The sequence below is a fragment of the Lolium rigidum genome, chromosome 5, assembly GCF_022539505.1.
Source record: "Lolium rigidum isolate FL_2022 chromosome 5, APGP_CSIRO_Lrig_0.1, whole genome shotgun sequence".
NCBI lineage: Eukaryota > Viridiplantae > Streptophyta > Magnoliopsida > Poales > Poaceae > Lolium > Lolium rigidum.
The window spans coordinates 245,314,292-245,337,475 of NC_061512.1; the positions used below are offsets into that span (position 1 = coordinate 245,314,292).

Consider the following 23,184-nt stretch of genomic DNA (forward strand, 5'->3'; position numbering starts at 1 on the left):
CCAAGGTTTATCAAACTCAGGGAGGTAGAGGTCAAAGATATCCCTCCGAAGCAACCCTGCAATTAAGATACAAGAAGTCTCTTGTGTCCCCAACACACCTAATACACTTGTCAGATGTATAGGTGCACTAGTTCGGCGAAGAGATATTGAAATACAAGTAATATGGATGATTATAAGTAGTAATTGCAATCTGAAATAAAAATGGCAGCAAGCGAACATGTAGCAGAACTTGTTGGAAACGGTGTTTCAATGCTTAGAAACAAGGCCTAGGGATCATACTTTCACTAGTGGACACTCTCAACAATGATCACATAATTGAATAAATAAATGCTACTCTCAAACACTCTCTTGTTGGATAACAAACACCATTCATTGTGTAGGGCTGCAAAAGCACACCTCAAGCCGGAGTAAACAAGCTCCACAACGTCATAAAGGAATCACACACGATGAGCACACTGTCACCATCACACCGTGGAGAGTGAATCCGGAGTTCATATTAAATTAACCTATAGAGTGCATAATAGACAAGAGTAACATCTACATATTCAACTAGATTACAAAGCTCATGATCACATAAAGATCACACCATGGGAGAGAGATGAACCACATAGCTACCGGTAGAGCCCTCAGCCTCGGGGGAGAACTACTCCCTCCTCATCATGGGAGACATCAACGGCGATGAAGATGGCGATGGAGTCGATGGAGATGGATTCCGGGGGCACTTCCCTGTCCCGGCGGCGTGCCGGAACAGAGACTTCTGTCCCCCGAACTTGGCTTCGCGATGGCGGCGGCGCTGCGGAACTCTTCGTGGAATATGGCTTATATCTTTAGGGTTTTTACTTCTGGGAGAATATATAGGCGGAAGGGCGGCCTCGGAGGGGCCCCAGGGTGCCCTCCCCACCTGGTGGCGCGGCCAGGGGTGGGCCCGCGCCCCCTATGGTGTGGGGGCCCCTTGGCCCCCCTCTGGCCCTTCTCTGGCTCTCTGGGTCCGTCTCGGCAAAATATTGACTTCTTTCTTCATGGGGTCCAATTCCGAGAATATTTCCTGTGTAGAATTTCTGAAACCAAAAACAGCAGAAAACAGGAACTGGCGCTTCGGAATCTTGTTAATATGTTAGTCCCGGAAAATGCATAAAAATGATATAAAATGTATATAAAACATGTAGCAATTGGTATAATGTAAGTATGGAACATCACAAATTATAGATACGTTGGAGACGTATCACCCCTCTCTGTAGCTCTCTTTTGCGGCGACGGCGGAGAGGTTTCTCCTCTCGCGCGTGCTTGCGGCCCGGCGATACGTCGGTGACAACGGGGCCCTCCCAGCGAGTCTCCCCCGTGCCTCTCTGTGGCGGTGAGGAAGCGGCGGCATCGCCCGACAGCTGCTCATGCGAACATGCACCAGCGTTGAGCTGCCCTGTCTCTCCTCTTTTTTTCTCTTCCACCACCACAAAATGACGGCCATGGCGGAGACAGTGAAGGAGCGGCGCCCCCCATGGCCCTCTTGCCGGCGTGTGCGTCCACCCGAGGGTGGGCGCACCACCGGCAAGCGGCTCATGTGGCGACGCCCTTTGCCGGCAGCAGCAGCCGGTGGCGGTGACGGCGCGGTGCTCCTCTTTGCCGGCAGCAGCAGCCCTAGGCCCTAGCCGATAAGATCGGTAGGGTTCTTTTCCCCTCTTTTCATTAGGGTTGGGGTTTTACTGTGTGGGATGAACTAGGGTTTCTGTGAATCTATTCTACCCGAAACACAAGATCTGCAAAGCTAGCAAGGCTCTGATACCAATGTTGAACCCACTAGATCGACTAGGTGTAGAATCTGTACCAGGTAGGAGTAAAAGTACTGTGAGTTTACCTTCTCTCTTGGAGGAGGAACCCGTCAAAGTCGAGATGGTGGCGATGGCGATGGCGTGGCGGCGGAGCTTCCCATCGGCACCGCACAAAATCCTAATCGGTGGGTCATCTGGTGGGGCGAGTGACAGCTCAGGACAACTTCGTGACGAGTGCCACCGGTCCCCGCCACTCTATATAGTGCAGGCGATAGGGGCCCACTGATTGCGCGTAGTTAACACGTCCGTTGGGAACCCCAAGAAGAAGGTGTGATGCGCACAGCAGCAAGTTTTCCCTCAGTAAGAAACCAAGGTTATCGAACCAGTAGGAGCCAAGAAGCTCGTTGAAGGTTGATGGCGGCGGAGTGTAGTGCGGCGCAACACCAGGGATTCCGGCGCCAACGTGGAACCCGCACAACACAATCACGAGTACTTTGCCCCAACGTAACGGTGAGGTTGTCAATCTCACCGGCTTGCTGAAAACAAAGGATTAGATGTATAGTGTGGATGATGATGATTGTTTGCGAAGAACAATAAAGAACAATTGCAGCAGATTGTATTTCAGATGTAAAGAATAGGACCGGGGTCCACAGTTCACTAGTGGTGTCTCTCCCATAAGATAAACAGATGTTGGGTGAACAAATTACAGTTGGGCAATTGACAAATAAAGAAGGCATAACAATGCACATACATATATCATGATGAGTACTATGAGATTTAATCGGGGCATTACGACAAAGTACATAGACCGCTATCCAAAGCATGCATCTATGCCTAAAAAGTCCACCTTCAGGTTATCATCCGAACCCCTTCCAGTATTAAGTTGTAAACAATAGACAATTGCATTAAGTATGGTGCGTAATGTAATCAATACAAATATCCTTAGACAAAGCATCGATGTTTTATCCCTAGTAGCAACAGCACATCCACAACCTTAGAACTTTTTGTCACTGTCCCAGATTTAATGGAGGCATGAACCCACTATCGAGCATAAATACTCCCTCTTGGAGTCACAAGTATCAACTTGGCCGAGCCTCTACTAGCAACGGAGAGCATGCAAGAACATAAATAACATATATGATAGATTGATAATCAACTTGACATAGTATTCAATATTCATCGGATCCCAACAAACACAACATGTAGCATTACAAATAGATGATCTTGATCATGATAGGCAGCTCACAAGATCTAACATGATAGCACAATGAGGAGAAGACAACCATCTAGCTACTCGCTATGGACCCATAGTCCAGGGGTGGACTACTCACACATCGATCCGGAGGCGATCATGGCGATGAAGAGACCTCCGGGAGATGATTCCCCTCTCCGGCAGGGTGCCGGAGGCGATCTCCTGAATCCCCCGAGATGGGATTGGCGGCGGCGGCGTCTCTAGAAGGTTTTCCGTATCGTGGCTCTCGGTACTGGGTTTTCGCGACGAAGTCTTTAAGTAGGCGGAAGGGCAGGTCAGGGGGCGTCACGGGGGCCCCACACAACAGGGCCGCGCGGCCAGGGCCCAGGCCGCGCCGCCCTGGTGTCTGGCCACCTCGTGGCCCCACTTCGTATCCTCTTCGGTCTTCTGAAACCAAAAACAGCAGAAAACAGCAACTGGCTCTTCGGCATCTCGTCAATAGGTTAGTGCCGGAAAATGCATAATAATGACATATAATGTGTATAAAACATGTGAGTATCATCATAAAAGTAGCATGGAACATAAGAAATTATAGATACGTTTGGGACGTATCAAGCATCCCCAAGCTTAGTTCCTGCTCGCCCTCGAGTAGGTAAACGATAACAAAGATAATTTACGAAGTGACATGCTATCATAATCTTGATCATACTATTGTAAAGAATATGAGATGAATGCAGCGATTCGAAGCAATGATGAAGATAATGAGTAAACAAATGAATCATATAGCAAAGACTTTTCATGAATAATACTTTCAAGACAAGCATCAATAAGACTTGCATAAGAGTTACTAATAAAGCAATATATTCAAAGTAAAGGCATTGAAGCAACACAAAGGAAGATATAAGTTTCAGCGGTTGCTTTCAACTTCAACTTGTATATCTCATGGATAATTGTCAACACAAAATAATATAACAAGTGCAATAGGTAAACATGTAAGAATCAATGCACACGATTGATACAAGTGTTTGCTTCTGAGATAGAAAGAATAGGTAAACTGACTCAACAATAAAGTAAAAGATAGGCCCTTCGCAGAGGGAAGCATTGATTACTATATTTGTGCTAGAGCTTTTCATTTTGAAAACAAGAAACAATTTTGTCAACGGTAGTAATAAAGCATATGTGTTATGTATAAGATATCATATAAGTTGCAAGCCTCATGCATAGTATACTAATAGTGCTCGCACCTTATCCTAATTAGCTTGGATTAACACGGATTATCATTGCATAGCATATGTTTCAACCAAGTGTCGCAGAGGGGTACCTCTATGCCGCCTGTACAAAGGTCTAAGGAGAAAGCTCGCATTGGATTTCTCGCTTTTGATTATTCTCAACTTAGACATCCATACCGGGACAACATAGACAACAGATAATGGACTCCTCTTTAATGCATAAGCATTCAACAACGAGTTAATATTCTCATAAGAGATTGAGGATTAGTTGTCCAAACCGAAACTTCCACCATGAATCATGGCTTTAGTTAGCGGCCCAATGTTCTTCTCTAACATTATGCATACTCAAACCATTTGATCATGAAAATCTCCCTTACTTCGGACAAGACGAACATGCATAGAAACTCACATGATATTCAACAAAGGTAAAAGTTGATGGCGTCCCCGTAAACATGGTTACCGCTCAACAAGCAACTTATTAAGAAATAAGACACATAAGTACATATTCTTCACCACAATAGTTTTTAAGGCTATTTTGTCCCATGAGCTATATATTGTAAAGACAAAGAATAGAATTTTTAAAGGTAGCACTCAAGTAATGTACATTGGAATGGCGGAGAAATACCATGTAGTAGGTAGGTATGGTGGACACAAATGGCATAGTAGTTGGCTCAAGGATTTGGATGCACGAGAAGAATTCCTCTCAATACAAGGCTAGGCTAGCAAGGTTGTTTGAAGCAAACTCAAGTATGAAAGGTGCAGCAAAGCTCACATATGAACATATTGTAGCTATTATAATACTTTACATTGTCTCCTTGTTGTTCAAACACCTTAACCATAAAATATCTAGACTCTAGAGATCAATCATGCAAACCAAATTTTAACAAGCTCTATGTAGTTATTCATTAATGAGTACAAGGTACATGATGCAAGAGCTTAAACATGATCTATATGAGCACAACAATTGCCAAGTATCACATTATTCAAGACATTAAACCATTTACCACATGCGGCATTTTCCGTTTCCAACCATATAACAATGAATGAAATAGTCCAACTTTCGCAATGAACATTAAAGATAAAGCTAAGAACACATGTGTTCATACGAAACAGCGGAGCGTGTCTCTCTCCCACACAAAGAATGCTAGGATCCGATCTTATTCAAACAAAAATGAAAACAAAAACAAACAGACGCTCCAAGTAAAGCACATAAGATGTGACGGAATAAAAATATAGTTTCACTAGAGGTGACCTGATAAGTTGTCGATGAAGAAGGGATGCCTTGGGCATCCCCAAGCTTAGATGCTTGGGTCTTCTTAAAATATACACGGATGAACCACGGGGGCAGCCCCAAGCTTTGACCTTTCACTCTTCTTGATCATATTGTATCATCCTCCTCTCTTGACCCTTGAAAACTTCCTCCACACCAAACTCAAAACAAACTCATTAGAGGGTTAGTGCATAATCAGAAATTCGCATGTTCAGAGGTGACATAATCATTCTTAACACTTCTGGACATTGCACAAAGCTACTGGACGTTAATGGAACAAAGAAATCCATCCAACACAAAGAAACAGCAATGCGAAATAAAAGGCAGAATCGTCAAAACAGAACGGTTCGTAAAGACGAATTTTTTTGAGGCACCGGACTTGCTCAAATGAAAATGCCCAAATTGAATGAAAGTTGCGTACATATCCGAGGATCACGCACGTAAATTGGCAGATTTTTCTGAGTTACCTACGGAGAGGCAGATCGAAATTTGTGACAGCAAGAAATCTGTTTCTGCGCAGTAATTCAAATCTAGTATTGACTTTACTATCAAAGACTTTACTTGGCACAACAATGCAATAAAATAAAGATAAGGAGAGGTTGCTACAGTAGTAACAACTTCCAAGACTCAAATATAAAACAAAGTGCAGAAGTAAAATAATGGGTTGTCTCCCATAAGCGCTTTTCTTTAACGCCTTTCGCCTAGGCGCAGAAAGTGTGTATCAAGTATTGTCAAGAGACGAAGCATCAACATCATAATTTGTTCTAATAATAGAATCATAAGGTAACTTCATTCTCTTTCTAGGGAAGTGTTCCATACCTTTCTTGAGAGGAAATTGATATTCAATATTACCTTCCTTCATATCAATGGTAGCACCAACAGTTCGAAGAAAAGGTCTTTCCAATATAATGGGACAAGATGCATTGCATTCAATATCCAAGACAACAAAATCAACGGGGACAAAGTTATTGTTAACCATAATACGAACATTATCAATCCTCCCCAAAGGTTTCTTTATAGCATTATCAGCAAGATTAACATCCAAATAACAATTTTTCAATGGTGGCAAGTCAAGCATATCATAAATTTTCTTAGGCATAACAGAAATACTTGCACCAAGATCACATAAAGCATTACAATCAAAATCATTGACCCTCATCTTAATGATAGGCTCCCAACCATCTTCCAACTTCCTAGAAATAGAGGTTTCAAGTTTTAGTTTATCTTCTCTAGCTTTTATGAGAGCATTTGTAATATGTTTTGTAAAGGCCAAATTTATAGCACTAGCATTGGGACTTTTAGCAAGTTTTTGTAAGAACTTTATAACTTCAGAGATGTGACAATCACCAAAGTATAAATCATTATGACCTACAGCAATGGAATCATTGTCCCCAACATTTTGAAAAATTTCAGCAGTTTTATCACAAGCGCTTCAATGATTTTAGCAGCTTCAGGTAATTTTGCACGCTTTGTACTAGGAGTAGAAACATTGCCAACACCAATTATTTTACCATTGATAGTAGGAGGTGTAGCAACATGTGAAGCATTATCATTACTAGTGGTGGTAATAGTCCAAACTTTAGCTACATTATTCTCTTTAGCTAGTTTTTCATTTTCTTCTCTTTCCCACCTAGCATGCAATTCAACCATCAATCTAATATTCTCATTAATTCGAACTTGGATGGCATTTGCTGTAGTAACAATCTTATTATCAATATCCTTATTAGGCATAACTTTCAATTTTAAAAGATCAACATCAGAGGCAAGTCTATCAACCTTAGAAGCAAGAATATCAATTTTATCAAGCTTTTCTTCAACAGATTTGTTAAAAGCGGTTTGTGTACTAATAAATTCTTTAAGCATGGCTTCAAGACCAGGGGGTACACTCCTATTATTGTTGTAAGAATTCCCATAAGAATTACCATAACCATTACTATTAGCGAAGGATATGGCCTATAGTTGTTACCAGAATTATTCCTATAAGTATTGTTGTTGAAATTATTACTTTTAATGAAATTCACATCAACATGTTCTTCTTGGGCAACCAATGAAGCTAAAGGAACATTATTAGGATCAACATTAGATCTACCATTCACAATCATAGACATAATAGCATCAATCTTATCACTCAAGGAAGAGGTTTCTTCAACAGAATTTACCTTCTTACCTTGTGGAGCTCTTTCCGTGTGCCATTCGAGTAATTTATCATCATATCATCAAGAAGCTTTGTTGCCGCCCCCAAAGTGATGGACATAAAGGTACCTCCAGCATCTGAATCCAATAGGTTCCGCGAAGAAAAATTCAATCCTGCATAAAAGGTTTGGATGATCATCCAAGTAGTTAGTCCATGGGTTGGGCAATTCTTTACCAAGGATTTCATTCTCTACCATGCTTGAGCAACATGTTCATTATCTAATTGCTTGAAATTCATTATGCTACTTCTCAAAGATATAATTTTAGCGGGAGGATAATATCTACCAATAAAAGCATCCTTACATTTAGTCCATGAATCAATACTATTTCTAGGCGAGAGATAGCAACCAATCTTTAGCTCTTCCTCTTAAGGAGAAAGGAAACAATTTTAATTTTATAATGTCACCATCTACATCCTTATAATTTTGCATTTCACATAGTTCAACAAAATTATTAAGATGGGCAGCAGCATCATCAGAACTAACACCAGAAAATTGCTCTCTCATAATAAGATTCAGTAAAGCGAGGTTTAATTTCAAAGAATTCTGCTTGTAGTAGCGAGTGGAGCAATAGGTGTGCATAGGAAATCATTATTATTTGTGCTAGTGAAGTCACACAACTTAGTATTCTCAACAGTACCCATTTTGGCAGTAGTAAATAAAGCAAACTAGATAAAGTAAATACAAGTAACTAATTTTTTGTGTGTTTTCGATATAGAGAACAAGACAGTAAATAAAGTAAAACTAGCAACTAATTTTTTTGTGTTTTGATTAAGTGCAGCAAACAAAGTAGTAAATAAAATAAAGTAAAACAAAGCAAGACAAAAACAAAGTAAAGAGATTGCAAGTGGAGACTCCCCTTGCAGCGTGTCTTGATCTCTGATTGCGCGTAATTAACACGTCCGTTGGGAACCCCAAGAGGAAGGTATGATGCGCACAGTAGCAAGTTTTCCCTCAGAAAGAAACCAAGGTTATCGAACCAGTAGGAGCCAAGAAGCACGTTGAAGGTTGATGGCGGCGGAGTGTAGTGCGGCGCAACACCAGGGATTCCGGCGCCAACGTGGAACCTGCACAACACGATCACAGTACTTTGCCCCAACGTAACAGTGAGGTTGTCAATCTCACCGGCTTGCTGTAAACAAAGGATTAGATGTATAGTGTGGATGATGATGATTGTTTGCGAAGAACAAGTAAAGAACAATTGCGGCAGATTGTATTTCAGATGTAAAGAATAGGACCGGGGTCCACGGTTCACTAGTGGTGTCTCTCCCATAAGATAAACGAGATGTTGGGTGAACAAATTACGAGTTGGGCAATTGACAAATAAAGAAGGCATAACAATGCACATACATATATCATGATGAGTACTATGAGATTTAATCGGGGCATTACGACAAAGTACATAGACCGCTATCCGGCATGCATCTATGCCTAAAAGTCCACCTTCGGGTTATCATCCGAACCCCTTCCGGTATTAAGTTGTAAACAATAGACAATTGCATTAAGTATGGTGCGTAATGTAATCAACACAAATATCCTTAGACAAAGCATTGATGTTTTATCCCTAGTGGCAACAGCACATCCACAACCTTAGAACTTTTTGTCACTGTTCCAGATTTAATGGAGGCATGAACCCACTATCGAGCATAAATACTCCCTCTTGGAGTCACAAGTATCAACTTGGCCGAGCCTCTACTAGCAACGGAGAGCATGCAAGAACATAAATAACATATATGATAGATTGATAATCAACTTGACATAGTATTCAATATTCATCGGATCCCAACAAACACAACATGTAGCATTACAAATAGATGATCTTGATCATGATAGGCAGCTCACAAGATCTAACATGATAGCACAATGAGGAGAAGACAACCATCTAGCTACTTGCTATGGACCCATAGTCCGGGGTGGACTACTCACACATCGATCCGGAGGCGATCATGGCGATGAAGAGACCTCCTGGAGATGATTCCCCTCTCCGGCAGGGTGCCGGAGGCGATCTCCTGAATCCCCCGAGATGGGATTGGCGACGGCGTCTCTGGAAGGTTTTCCGTATCGTGGCTCTCGGTACTGGGGTTTTCGCGACGAAGGCTTTAAGTAGGCGGAAGGGCAGGTCAGGGGGCGTCATGGGGGCCCCACACAACAGGGCCGCGCGGCCAGGGCCCAGGCCGCGCCACCCTGGTGTCTGGCCACCTCGTGGCCCCACTTAGTATCCTCTTCGGTCTTCTGGAAGCTTCGTGGAAAAATAGGACCCTGGGCGTTGATTTCGTCCAATTCCGAGAATATTTCCTTACTAGGATTTACGAAACCAAAAATAGCAGAAAACAGCAAGCGGCTCTTCGGCATCTCGTCAATAGGTTAGTGCCGGAAAATGCATAATAATGACATATAATGTGTATAAAACATGTGAGTATCATCATAAAAGTAGCATGGAACATAAGAAATTATAGATACGTTTGGGACGTATCACCCACCAACCAGTGAACAGTTGGGTGCCCCCGATCAGGACGCGGTCAAAGGGCACGTCGAGCCGTTGGTCTCGTACGTGGTGGAGATCAACCTAACAACCCCATCCACCACCGGCTGCATCTACGCGCTTGTTGACTTCCTGATTGTAAGCAGAAGCCCCAAGTAAGTGAGGGGCAGCTCAATAGCAGGGCATGCCAATAGTGTGATGGCCGGTTCCACCTCTTCCGACGCGCAGGGGATGAGCCTGGCGGTGCTCTTGGGTGTAAGAGCATCTCCACCGGCGCCCCCGATAGCGGCCCCGATAGCATTTTGGGGGCCGGGAGCGAAAATGGGCTCGCACCGGCGCGCCCCATACGGCGCCAGCCAATTTTGGAGCCCAATAGAATCGCCGGCAACCCCGTGTCGGCCCCTTCGCCAAGGGCGCGAATCGGGCGCGCCGGCGCCTCGCGGGGCTGAATATTTTGGGCGTGGGAGCCGCCTGTTAGCCACACAACCCAAAAGTCGACGCCAGCAGGGAGTGGCGGGGCCGACGCATCAGCGGCTTATTCAATTTTAACCTAACCGTCGCCTACCTCGCGACGGGAGTTATTTGGGCGCAGCGGCGGTGCAGTTTCCGCAGACGCGCAACGAACTGTCCCGTCGCGCGCGCCTTGCTCTTCGTGCCGCCGTTAATGAGCGCCACTGCTCCCCCGCTCCCCCGCCTCCCTCCGGCCTATAAAAAGGGCCGCCTCTCATCGTCCCTCTCACACAAACCCTAACGCCTCTCTCCCCAACTGTAAGAGCAAGATCCATATCCCGCGTTTTGTGTGTTTGATAACAACACTCGAATAATTCTAACCGTGCACAAAGATTGTCTTTGATAGGTTTGCTAGGTGTACGGTGCCCTCGCTGGACACATTGTGATCGGAAGACTGAAGCATAGTTCCTAGGTTTTCTGGTTTTGCGTGTGTGTCGTGAGGTAACATGGTAGGAGAGGAAAAGAGGAAAAGGAGTTTTAGCCATAGCGGTACTACCGGTACCAGGAGCGGTAGTACCGCTACCTCTACTGGTACCGCTCTGAGGCTTTCACACGATTTTGTCCCACAGTACTAGTTACGGTACCTCTGCGGTACCATGAGCGGTAGTACCGCTTGCAAGCGGTAGTACCGCCCACGGTACCGCTCAAGTACCGTAATTAGTTACGGCAGTACCGCTTCGGTACCGCTCTGGTACCGCTTTGAGTCCTGCAAGGTTTGAACCCTATTGCGGTACCTCAAGCGGTACCGCGAGCGGTAGTACCGCTCTGTGTCCACGTGGACAAGTTCTGTGGGGATTTCGAACTCAGAGCGGTAGTACCGCTTTCACAAAGCGGTAGTACCGCTTAGGCCAAAACTGCACATAACGGTTGGATTTGAGGAGACCTATATAAAGGCATCTTCTTCTCCAGCTCGATTTTAGCTCTTCTCTCTCTCTCCTCCATTGTTGCTGAGCTCAAACTGTGTGGATCTCCCTCCCTACCCAATCAATCTTGCTCATACTTTGAGGAGTGGTGGAGGAGACCCCGATCTATCGTTCTACTAAGAGAAATTTCACCAATTCGTGGTAGTCCTTAGTGGATCTTGGTGGTAGGGTTCCTATGGTGGAATCTTGGAAGAAGTGCACCTATGGAGGCTAGCTTGGTGTTGTGCTAGCCCCATAGGTTCTTCGGGAAGCCTCCTTGTGGTGTGGATCTCGCCCCAACCTTGTGAAGGAATCACCGCCTCGACCGGTGCCATAGTGGAGAAGGGGGAGCACCTTCGTGGAGCTCTCTCGAGGAAGAATGTGAGGCCTTCCTTCGTGGTGTGGCCGTCTAGCCTCTTGTGTGAGGCTAGCACCTCCTCAACGCAGACGTACTCCCTTTTGTGGGAGGAACTGCGGGAAACAAACCTCGCCTCGTCTTCGCGCCCTCCGGTTGTTCCGCTCCTTACTCTTACTACCTTGTTTGATTCCTTTGCTTGTTGCACTTGTCTAGGATCATTGTAGGAATACCGCCATCGCTAAAGCTATCACATTTACCTTCCGTTGCATTTAAAATTGAAAAAGACTAAAACTTGACGTAGCGTCCATTCACCCCCCTCTTGTTCGCTACGATCCATTCACCAACCCTAGCCGCCATCATCTGAAAAGACGACGCCATGTCTGGTCGAGGCCGAGGTCGCGGCCGTGGTCGTGGCCGTGGCCGCGGTAGAGGTGCACGCACGCCGTCGCCTACCACGCCAGAGTCTTCATCGTCGGAGATGGACGAGGAGGGGCCCGTGCTGTTCGAGTTCGTCCTCGTCCTCAAGGGCGACCCACGCGGCATCCAGAGGCTGCCGGACACCTTCACCGACTTCATCGCCGGCGACGACCGCCCGGGGACGCTGCATCTCCGGGAGCATTCGTGCGGCTACTACCGGTGGATCGTCGACGTGATCTACGACGCGCGCGACAAGATGTACCTCCACATCGGCTGGGAGAAGTTCGCGCGCCACCACAGCCTCCAAACCGGCTTCGTGCTCGTGTTCTCCTACTTCGGCGACAGGGACATGAGCGTCAAGGTGTTCGACGACACGCGTTGCCGCCGGAACTACCACCTCGACAGCGCCGAGGAGGACGACTGACTAGTGTTGTTTCTTTGCAGCGAATATCGGCTCGCATGTTTTTGGATGTTCTTCATCGAAAGAACCAACAGGGGCACCCTCGCCAGCTGAATTTTCCACTTTGGGTGATTGGGTGTGCCCTCGAGTGTTCTTTCTTGACAGCGAACACACGAAACCTGCGATGACCGGCCTAGTTAGGTTTAGTTTTTTTTGCAATATTTTATATTTGTGTCCACCATGATTCAAACTGTGTATTAGTTTGTGGAAAACCATGTTCCAAACTATATCTTCATGTAAATCACGTTCCCAATTATGTATTAGTTTGTGGAATAAAATATCGGGACCGCCGTTTTCTATGTATTTTCTAATAATTTTAATCCAAAAAATCTACCGGGACCGCCGGTGTGAAAACGGCTTCCCCAAATAGAGGATGCAGTGTCGACGCCCCCAAACGGAGGGCGCCGCCGGCGCTCCTGCCGGCGCCTATTTGGGGCTACTGGTGGAGATGCTCTAATTGACTCGCACAGCCCCTGAAGCACGGCCAAAAGGTGCCTCTATTTCCTTCGGGAGAGGGTAGCAGAACATGATTATATCGTCGGGGGTGAAGTGAGATCGACGGAATCACGCGTCTGCACGGCAGAATAGGCGCTCTAGGTGTCTACGGCAATGAGCCAATGACGAACAACCGATGGGGACAACAGGTCGCCCGGACAAAGACCACGTCGGTGCCAGATCTCAAGTCCATATCAACAGTGTCAGATTGCTAATTCCTTTGAGCCAACACATACTCTAGAGAAAACATAAGAATATAATAATCCGAACTATCATGATTACATATCCTCGTGGTTGTGATTCTGCAGAAAAAGTTTGTTCATTCATAATTTATTTGTATATCACGCATTCATGATAAGAAACACATATGGAAACAATTATTTCCGTTGGATTTATTTTATCATTTCATCTTCCTACAATGCATACAGTTTCATCTCACTCTGCTATATGAATAACACAGTGAAATACCGTATTCAGATCCACATGTGCTTTATCTCTCCAAACTTTAATTTTGTTGGGTGGTGGATACTTAACTAGTAAACTGAAATGGATGAGAATACATACGAAAGAACTGTAATGAATAAAACAAAATGAAATAAAACAGGAGGTTTGTGCCAATGATGACAATATAGAGGAGGCGATGCTGTCAGTAAGAATGTGAAACATTCACTCGAGATGCATATGTAAGATGTTACAAGAGGCATTATGTCAAATGTAAGTTGATGGTTCTATTAAGAAAAAAAATGACAGTAAATGGTGGATTGTCCATCAGAGTAAAATGTCATATGTATCTCGCAGTTTATCAAACATTAGCACACTAAGATTGTTTTTCTTTTCTCTCCATTTGAGCTTTTTCCAGCCTAAATGATGACAAACTTAACTTCCCCTTGTTTATTAAACCTACTTCAAAATTAGTTTTTCTTTATTACTCATCAACCATGCATAAAACAAAACTCTCTTATATCTCTTTCATCCATAATACACTTGAGTAAAAGAATCACTTGATTATGTGAGTGCCAGTTTGCACCATATAAATTGTGATGTGATTGATAATTCCTTTGAGCCAACACATATTCTAGAGAAAATATAACTATAATACGGAGTAATAATAATAATAATAATAATAATAATAATAATAATAATAATAATAATAATAATAATTGTCATGATTGTGTCCTGGGGCTGTAATGCTGCAGAAATACTTCTATCTTGCATTGTGGTCAGAAACACATATGGAAAACAATCCTATTCATTGGATTTATTTTCTCATTTCATCATCCTGAAATGCATACACTTTCATCTCAATTTTATGATATAAACAACACAGTGAAACTTTAACTTTGTTCTGTGGTGGACACTTAAATAGTATAGGGACTGTTTGGTTCCTAGCCACACAAGTGTGGCAGCCATAAATGTGTGGCTAGGATTTTGGAAGCCACAAAGTGTGGCAAAAGTTGGCAAAAAATGGATTCTATGACAAGTGGGCCATATGGATAGTGAAGTGTTGCAGCTCCAAAGTGTGCCAAGAACCAAACACATTGCCAAACTTTGGCTTGGCAAAATGTGGCTGACAACCAAACAAGCCCATAATGTCATGAATGAGAATACATAAGAAAAAATTGTAATGAATAAAATAAAATAACAATGGAGGTTTGTGTGAATGATGACATAATAGAGGAGGTGCTGCTATATGTCAAATGGAAGTTGATGGTTCTACTAAGAAAGAAGTTATAGTAAATGGTGGATTGTCTATCAGAGTAAAATGTCATATGGATCCCCCAGCTTATCAACCATTAGCACACTAAAATGTCATATGAAAAAAGGAGAGCACTAAAATTATTTTTCTTTTCTCTTCATCTAATCTTTTTTCAGTCCAAATGGTGAAGAACTTAAATGACCCTTGTAGTTAAACCTACATCAATTTTTTTTGTAATACTCATCAACCATGCTAAAACAAAACTCCTCCTATATCTCTTCCACCCATAATGCGGTTGAGTGAGTAAAATAATTACTCGATTATGCCAATGCCCAAGTTACACAACATGTTGTGATGTAAGAATTATAAGAATGAATAGCTAGGCTAATCATAAACTTCACATGCTCTAGAATATTCTATGATGAGGTAATAACGCGTCCTACTGTATATACCAATATATAAGAATAAATTGTAAATGTGTCCTTGAACTTGTTTATCTATATCAGTATACCACCACTCATGAATCATGATAGCAGGCACATGGTTCTTGTACATAGTATGAAGCTAGTCCATTACAAACCCAATCGATTGGTTGACATACGTGCTGGAAACTGTAACCTGCTGGATACTGAAACTATTGCAATAAAAATTTAGTTCAGCAAGGACTTACGTTGAAGCACAAAGAGTCTTCCCCACCCAGAGGCCAGCCAGTTGGTCCAAATGAAATAAACAATGAAGAAACCACAAACAAACAGCATGTATATAATCAACCTCCACGCTGCCTTGTCCTTGTCGTGAACTGACTGAATAACTAGGCAGGGAGTAGCGCTGAACTCCTCCTGGGTGAGATCGGAGAAATTGTTGAGCCCCAGGCGGTACGAGTGGATCCCGGCGGCGTTATGCTGGTCGATTCGGCGCAGCGAGTCCTTGAACGTCGCGTAACGGCGCTCCTCCTCGCCGGCAGAGCTGTAGGTCTTCCCCATCTTAGCCTTCCACTCCACGAAGATCAGCCGCATCTCCTCCTCGCTCTTTTCCCTGTGCGGCATGAGGATATCCGCCGCCGGTATGGGGATGTCGGCCGCCGCCAGCGACACCAGCAGCAGCAGCAGCGCCGCCATGAGAGCCGTGGAGCCCCTCATCGATCACAACGGGGAAGTGCGTGCGGTGACGGGTAGGTGGGATCTGCGGCCAAGGAGAGGAGTGTCACGTTTTTATTAACAGCAAAAAATTGACTGCAAAGAATGCATCAAGTTGACATGAACAAATTCACAACCAATTTTTAGAGCATGTCCATTCCTAACCAATTCGGCTTCTCATTCGATTCTAAAAAAGAAACAGCCATCGCACAAAACAAAGCACAGAACAGGGGTGGAGGTGGGAGCTCACCTTGCGGGTCTTGGCTAATAAGAAGGCGACGATCCTCCGGTACAGTTGGAAGCCTCCGGTGAAGAAGAGCCGCCGGACGAGTAGAAAGAGGGGAGTGACGCCGGCCGGGAGCGAGTGGTCTGCCGGCTAGGGTTTCATCGGGGAGAAAAGACGCCCAGTCGAAACGTTTTCCTGAGCAAGGCTTCAGCTGGGCCACAATGGCTTCAACTGGGCCTCGCCACCACTAAGGCCATGATCGGAATCCAGGATTACTAGCATAGGAATTCGAAGTAACATCCGCTCAAACAAAAAGGAATTCGGCCTCAATGGCTTCAACGCAGCTGCGGAGCACGTCCTTTGACAACGTGATCTGAAGAAGCATGCAGCGATATGCCGACATGCCGTCGGGGTTTTGCAGCTGGTTACGCTCGATCAGGATGGGGATGCATGGATAATGAAGATCAAATGCATCTGCTTCTTCTTTTGGCTTTTGCTTGAAAACCGAAACTGAACTGCCGACCGTCTTATTACTAGAGGGTGGCCACACGATGATGTATGCAGCCTCTGTGACTAGGAGCTTGAAACGGCGCAACACTTGGCCTTGGACTGTCCTTTTGCCAAAGAGGTGTGTGTGTGTGTAGTTTGTGAGATCGAACCCGAGCGTTGTTCGACGAATTACGGATGCGGCTTCAATCAGTGGTTGGTGGAATGAAGCTACAAGAGGCAAGAAGGACGATCAACAAAGAAAAGACATCTCCTTAACAGTCTACACTTTTTTGGCACATTTGGAAGGAACGCGGACAGAGAATTTTTCAGAAGAAATCAAAGCCAACAAGTGTTGTTGCATCCTTGATCAGATCAGACCTGGATCTACTTGAGCTAGCTAGGGTCAGAGACGGAGTGTAATTCGTTGTAGGTAGTTGTTCCTGATTGGTCAGGAGGTTGAGTTTCCCTTTCAGTGTCGCTGATCTTCTTGAGCCAGTCTGTAATTAACTTTTTTCCCTCTTCTATAATGCATAAGCAGAGCACCTGATGTCCCCGTCAAAAAATGCATCTAGTTGACATGACCAAATTCACAACCGATTTGAGTTACTTGGAAAATAGCATGCCCATTTCTAACCAAAGTTTTAAACAGCGCGCTAGCATGCTATAGAGGATTCACAACACTCCAGCTAAAAATAAAAAAAATTCAGCGCTAAATAGATTCTCTCGCTAATAACTTCCTAAATGGTGCTAAAACACTAAATAATAGTGTTATTTCTCCGCTAAACTCAAATATTTTAACATTTACAATCATCGTGATTGTTAAGTACAAGTTTGTATTACTGAATTTCTTGTCATATTTTTAAATGATATAAATGGTTGATTCTAATTTTTCTAGGGCTTTTTTTTTGTTTTGTAGAAAAGTTAAATGACTTGGCTCCTCGCGAGGCTGTTATTTTAAAAAGTAATAGGGCCTTAATGGCTTCAACGCATCTGCGTAGGACATGGTTGACGACGTGATCCGAAGAAGCAGCGATATGCCGACATGCAGTGGCGGACGCAGGAAAAAGTTGGAGGGTGGGCACACCTCAAAAAAAAATTGCACCTCCCCTAAATGTGATAAATTTTGCTAAATGAGTAACATACATAGCCAATTGAATGTCAACATTAAAGTTCATTATATGTATATATGAAATGTGCAAAATTACAATACAAATAGTTCAAAATTACTATCCCCCATGCTATCTCCTTGCCTCTTCATAATCAATTCTACAATAACAATATAATTATAGAAACAATAAAATTTGTATAAGATATTGATTGCCATTTTCAATCTACACATCGGTTTACAAGTTGTTTACAAGAAGTAGAGCATGTATATCATCTATTCTAATTCTACAATCTACACAGCTGCTACAACACAAATATCAAATAATTCTAATACTAGGCAACAAAAAAAAAAAAGATTGCCAAATGCCCAAATGCAAACAGAGAGAGCCGAAAGTGGCAGTTGGTCCAGCTCCAACCTGCAAGAGGGCCGACGGCAGCGTCCGACGGAGCAGCTCGGCCAGGAGATCGGTGAGCGGGCGAGGGCCCAGGTCCGGGAGGAGGTCGGCGAGGGTCCGGCCGTTCGGCGACGGCGAGGAGAAAGACGACCTGACCGCGCGCGCGCTAGCCGGCGAGGAGAAGGGGCGGGGATCGACCGCCGTCGCCCGTCGGCCGTCCGCTGGCAAGGGGATCGACCGCCGAGGCCGCGCTTTTTGGTTGGACTTTGGAGCCTGGAGGAGGCGAGGAGCGGACGAGGGGATGGGGATCGACCAGGAGCATCGATGCCTTTCTCGTGGTCGTGGGTCAGAAAAGTAGGGTAGTAAAAAAATCTCAGAAAATTTGGGGTGGGCCACGGCCCACCCGGCCCACCCTGTAGGTCCGCCCATGCCGACATGGCGTCGGGCTTTACAGCTGGTTACGCTCTTCATACTGCATGGATAATGAGGATCCAGAAGCCGACATGGCCAGATGCATAATTTTGCATATTGTAAGACTGTTTACATATTCGGGTATAGCTAATGTCAACTGGACGACACTGACTTGGTCATAGTATTCCTGCAATCTGTGAGTATCTTTTCCTCCCCTACGCCACTTGCCAAAACTAAGTCACTTGACCTCTACTTTAGCCCTTTTTTTCACAAAGTCAGAGCCATCCATCGCCTATAAGAATAACTGGCCAGCACAGTACATCTCATCCATACATACACACGCTCAAGCTTAGATTATCTCAGATCGATCGGTTCACCAGTGATTGGCAAAGGTAATGGCCAGGCGCAATGGCATGGTGGTGGCGGCTCGGCTAGGCTGGTGCTGCCTCCTGGTGGTGGCGCTTGCGCTAGGCGCCATGGGTCAGCCTCCGCCTTCTCCCCGGAATGAGGACAACACTCCTCCTCCTCCCAATCCCGGGAACGGGGATGATCCCTGGGGCGGCGGGGACGGATACGACCCTCCTCCTCCTCCCCCTGACAACTACTGGACCTTCGACGACGGGCATCCTCGGACCGAGGTCAAGTCCTACGCCAACGGCCAGCCCTACCGCGCTGACTACAGCAAGCCAAACAAAATCTATACATGTAACGATGACTGGGGTAAAAAGTGCATCGCACAGTGCCCGGATCTCTGCCCCAAGTCCTGCTACATGTCTTGCAGCGATTGCGAGACGACATGCAGTATGTTCCTCGGTTCACCATCCATCCATCCATGCAAGCATGCACACATCACGACATTGGTTAGTTATCTCGATCGATTCTGATACCACTTCTATGCAGGGTGTGTAGTATTCCCGGGAACATCGTGTGGTGACCCTAGCTTCACCGGCGGTGACGGCGTCACCTTCTACTTCCACGGCAGGAGGGACCACGACTTCTGCCTCGTCTCCGACACCGATCTCCACATCAATGCACACTTCATCGGCAACCATAACCCCGCCAACGACCGTACCTTCACGTGGATACAGGCCCTCGGCATCACCTTCGGCGACCACAGCCTCTACGTTGGTGCTCGTAAGGCCGTCGAGTGGGATGAGGACGAGGACCACATCGAGATCACCCTCGACGGCGAGCCTGTAAACATAGACACCGCCAACAACGCTCGGTGGGTGTCCAAGGTCCTTCCTGATCTATCCGTGAAGCGCATAGACACTGTCAACTCTGTCAAGGTGGACCTCGCCGGTGTGTTTAGCATCTCTGCCAGCGCCGTGCCAATCAGCGATGAGGACTCTAAGACCCACAGCTACGGCAAGACCATGAAGGACAGCCTCGTGCACCTTGACCTTCGCTTCAAATTCCATTCTCTCACGAACAATGTCGATGGTGTCCTTGGCCAGACCTACCGGATGGACTACGTCAACAAGATGAACGTCACTGCCAGGATGCCAATAATGGGTGGGGCGCCAAAGTACATCTCATCTGGCGGGCTCTTCTCCACCGATTGTGCCGTCTCCAAGTTCCACCGCAACGTTGGTGGTAGCCATGTCCTTGCATCGGCAGCGTAAATTGAGCCTCCAAGCAGATGCTCAATCACATATCTATGGTACCATTGAATTGTGGATGCAAACATGTTAGTTGGCCGCATATATGAGTAAGTAACTATATTGCACAAGAAGAAATAAGGTGTATGAAGCAATGTTTTAATCATTTCAATCATTTGAATCTACGCAACATCCTTTTATGTCACCTTGTTTTCTGAAATATTGGAAGTGCACTAACTAAAATAGATGCCAATATGACCGACCGAGGAATTGAGTTACATATTTGAGTCTGGTCCCTGGATCCAACGTTCTTGGCAGTTGATCAATGGAAAATTAGCTCCATCAGTTTTATGAAACATAGGTTGTGCATTAACTAATATATATATCTGATGTCACCCACGTGCATATGCACCCTTTATTTAAGATGCATTTAAACATATTTAAAATATAAAAAATACAAAAAATGTTCCGTGTATATCTTGAAATATTACATGCTCATAAAGTTGTCTCAGCAAAAACCAACATGGTTTATGCCATGTGTCAAAAAGATAAATTTTGGTGCTAAAATAATCCACACAAAATGTCAGTTTTATGTGAAACTTTACATGCACACATAGAACATGTTTTAATTTTTTAAATTTTTTTTCCTTAATTTTTAATTTTTGAAATATGCTATGTACATACCGGATGTATATGCGCCCGGGATCAGTTTTGAGTTTCACGTTTTGGCTTTATGTTGAAAAAAGCAATAAAATAGGGGTACTGTAGGACTAAGCTAGACTTGTTAGCCTTGTGTTATAAGTTTGTACTGAGTCTTACTTGTTTGTGTCATGTGTTGATTGTACTCTTTTATTTTGCGGCGATCGACATGACTGTTAACAAAGGAGAAAGGGGGATTTTGTTTAGGGACCTAAAAAAGAGAAGTACCAGGGATAGCCATCTAGCCAAGGCAAGCCACCTCTTGATTCATATCTCTGATCCTACTATTTCACTATACATTCTTTTACAGGTTTATAAAATTTCATGTTTACCGTTTTATTCTTATTGTGGGTGACAACGTCACTCTGAGTTTTAGTTTTACACCCTTCGGGTGCTGCCCCCAGGGCCGGTCCTGAGAGTTCGGAGGCCCGGGGCAAAACTATGTTATGGGCCCCTAATACGAATATCGTATTACGAAATGATTTGTTTTTGTATAAAATTTTAAAACAATATCAATATTAGGAGATTTTATAAATATTATATTAACTTTTCTAGCACACATGTATGCAAACTCATTGGTGATGGTGTATAATAATTTTATCATAATTGATGGAATCGTGTTGTCACAATGGCTTGTTTAAGTAGCGAGGTATTGTCTAGGCGATTGGATTTGTATGTGACAATGACCTTGCAAATCTTATTTTTCTTCGGACTACTATGTGGCACAATTTTTTTGGTGGTTTAGAATACAGGTTGTTGTAGTTGCCGCACTATGTTTTATCCGCCGTCTATAATTTTCCTTGCACACTGCCCTAGCCCTCGCTATGTTTTGGTTACGACAGTAGAGGTCAGCGTGTTCAGTCAACAATTAGAAAAATTGATACAAGATGGAATTAGATTATTTGTAGGAGAAAACAAAACATGAAAACTTTTTTTTATGCCGTATTCTACGATCCTGGAGACTAAGGTGAATTCTCAAGGCCTCGCCCCCACTTTCATTTCTTGAGCAGAACGGCTAGATCCCAATTAATCACCACCTAGCAAAAAAAAAAAAGAGGAGAAAAGGGGGCCTAAGTTATTAACTAAAGAAAAAAGAGCCCAAGAACAAGCCCACCGGGAAGATGTAACGATTCGGCTGGTTCCTAGTTCAACACTCGCAATAAAAAATGCTTCAGAACCGCCTATAATGGCGCTCATCTCTGACAACGCCTCATATGCCACACCCAGACTAGGGCCCCTTGGTCCCGGGGCCCAGGGTGGCTGCCCCTCCCGTCCCCCTCAGGGCCGGGCCTGGCTGCCCCCCGTTAATATCGACTGGACCACCTGATTAGTGACAAGGTGATTAGCACCATGATGGTAAGAAGGAAAGGTGGAAAGGTATTGGTCATTCCAAAATGACCAAAAAGGAAAATGGGTTACCCCTATCCTACCTAGTAGTCTTCAAAATAAAAACTTGTTTTCTAAATATTTTCTTACAAAGCTATACATACGCTATATCGACAAGAGAAACTTTTGTTTTCAGATAAAATAAGCCATAGAATAGAGTTGTCCCTTGCTACATCCATATTGCATTCGATATTCATTCTTAGGTGGTTTGAGTACATTCAAATCTACTTACTTTCATTGTTGTTCATGGCTATTTACTTGATCACTGCGAGGATGAGTTATATGAAGAAGGAGGGAGGATAAGACTTCGAAGAAGATGCGAACTAGGCCGCTCTCCTGTAGGGTTAAGATATGACTCGGTAAGCTACTTTTGTTGAGGCTTTAAATTCGATATATAATGAATGATGTAATTTGCACGAGTTCGATTATGTGTTGACGACACACTGGTTACAAGACCGTGAATATGGACACATAACATGAGTTTCAGATTATAAATTCGGGACCTTACGTGATAATTCTATAACCTGGAGTTTGGAGGTGGCGTTTTGGCGTACAAAATAAAAAAACAAATTTTAAAGTGTTAAAATTCTGAAATAAATTATTTGGTGTACATCTTGACATTATATGTTCGTACACAAATTTTTGTGGGAAAATAATATTTTATGTGGCATGTTAAAAAAAGACAAAAGGATGTCCTATACATAGTCATGTTGGAGCATCAAAATTTATCTTTTTTACACGAGACACGAAACTATTATTTTTTTT

At 44.2% G+C, this 23,184-nt stretch overlaps 2 protein-coding genes across 2 annotated transcripts; one reads left to right on the forward strand and one right to left on the reverse strand.

Moving 5' to 3' along the window:
* Positions 1 to 15,447: 15,447 nt before the first annotated feature.
* On the reverse strand, positions 15,448 to 18,421 carry LOC124654395 (oryzain alpha chain-like). Its single transcript, XM_047193401.1, has 2 exons — positions 18,344 to 18,421; positions 15,448 to 16,151 (listed from the first exon to the last, which is right to left on the reverse strand). The coding sequence occupies exon 2, from the start codon at positions 16,106 to 16,108 to the stop codon at positions 15,620 to 15,622; it is 489 nt and encodes a 162-aa protein (XP_047049357.1). The 5' UTR covers positions 16,109 to 16,151; positions 18,344 to 18,421; the 3' UTR covers positions 15,448 to 15,619.
* Positions 18,422 to 19,128: 707 nt separating this feature from the next.
* Positions 19,129 to 20,358, forward strand: LOC124657386. The gene is made up of 2 exons (XM_047195946.1): positions 19,129 to 19,534; positions 19,634 to 20,358. Exons 1-2 carry the CDS (start codon positions 19,129 to 19,131, stop codon positions 20,356 to 20,358), a joined length of 1,131 nt encoding a protein of 376 aa, XP_047051902.1.
* The last annotated feature ends 2,826 nt before the right edge of the window (positions 20,359 to 23,184 follow it).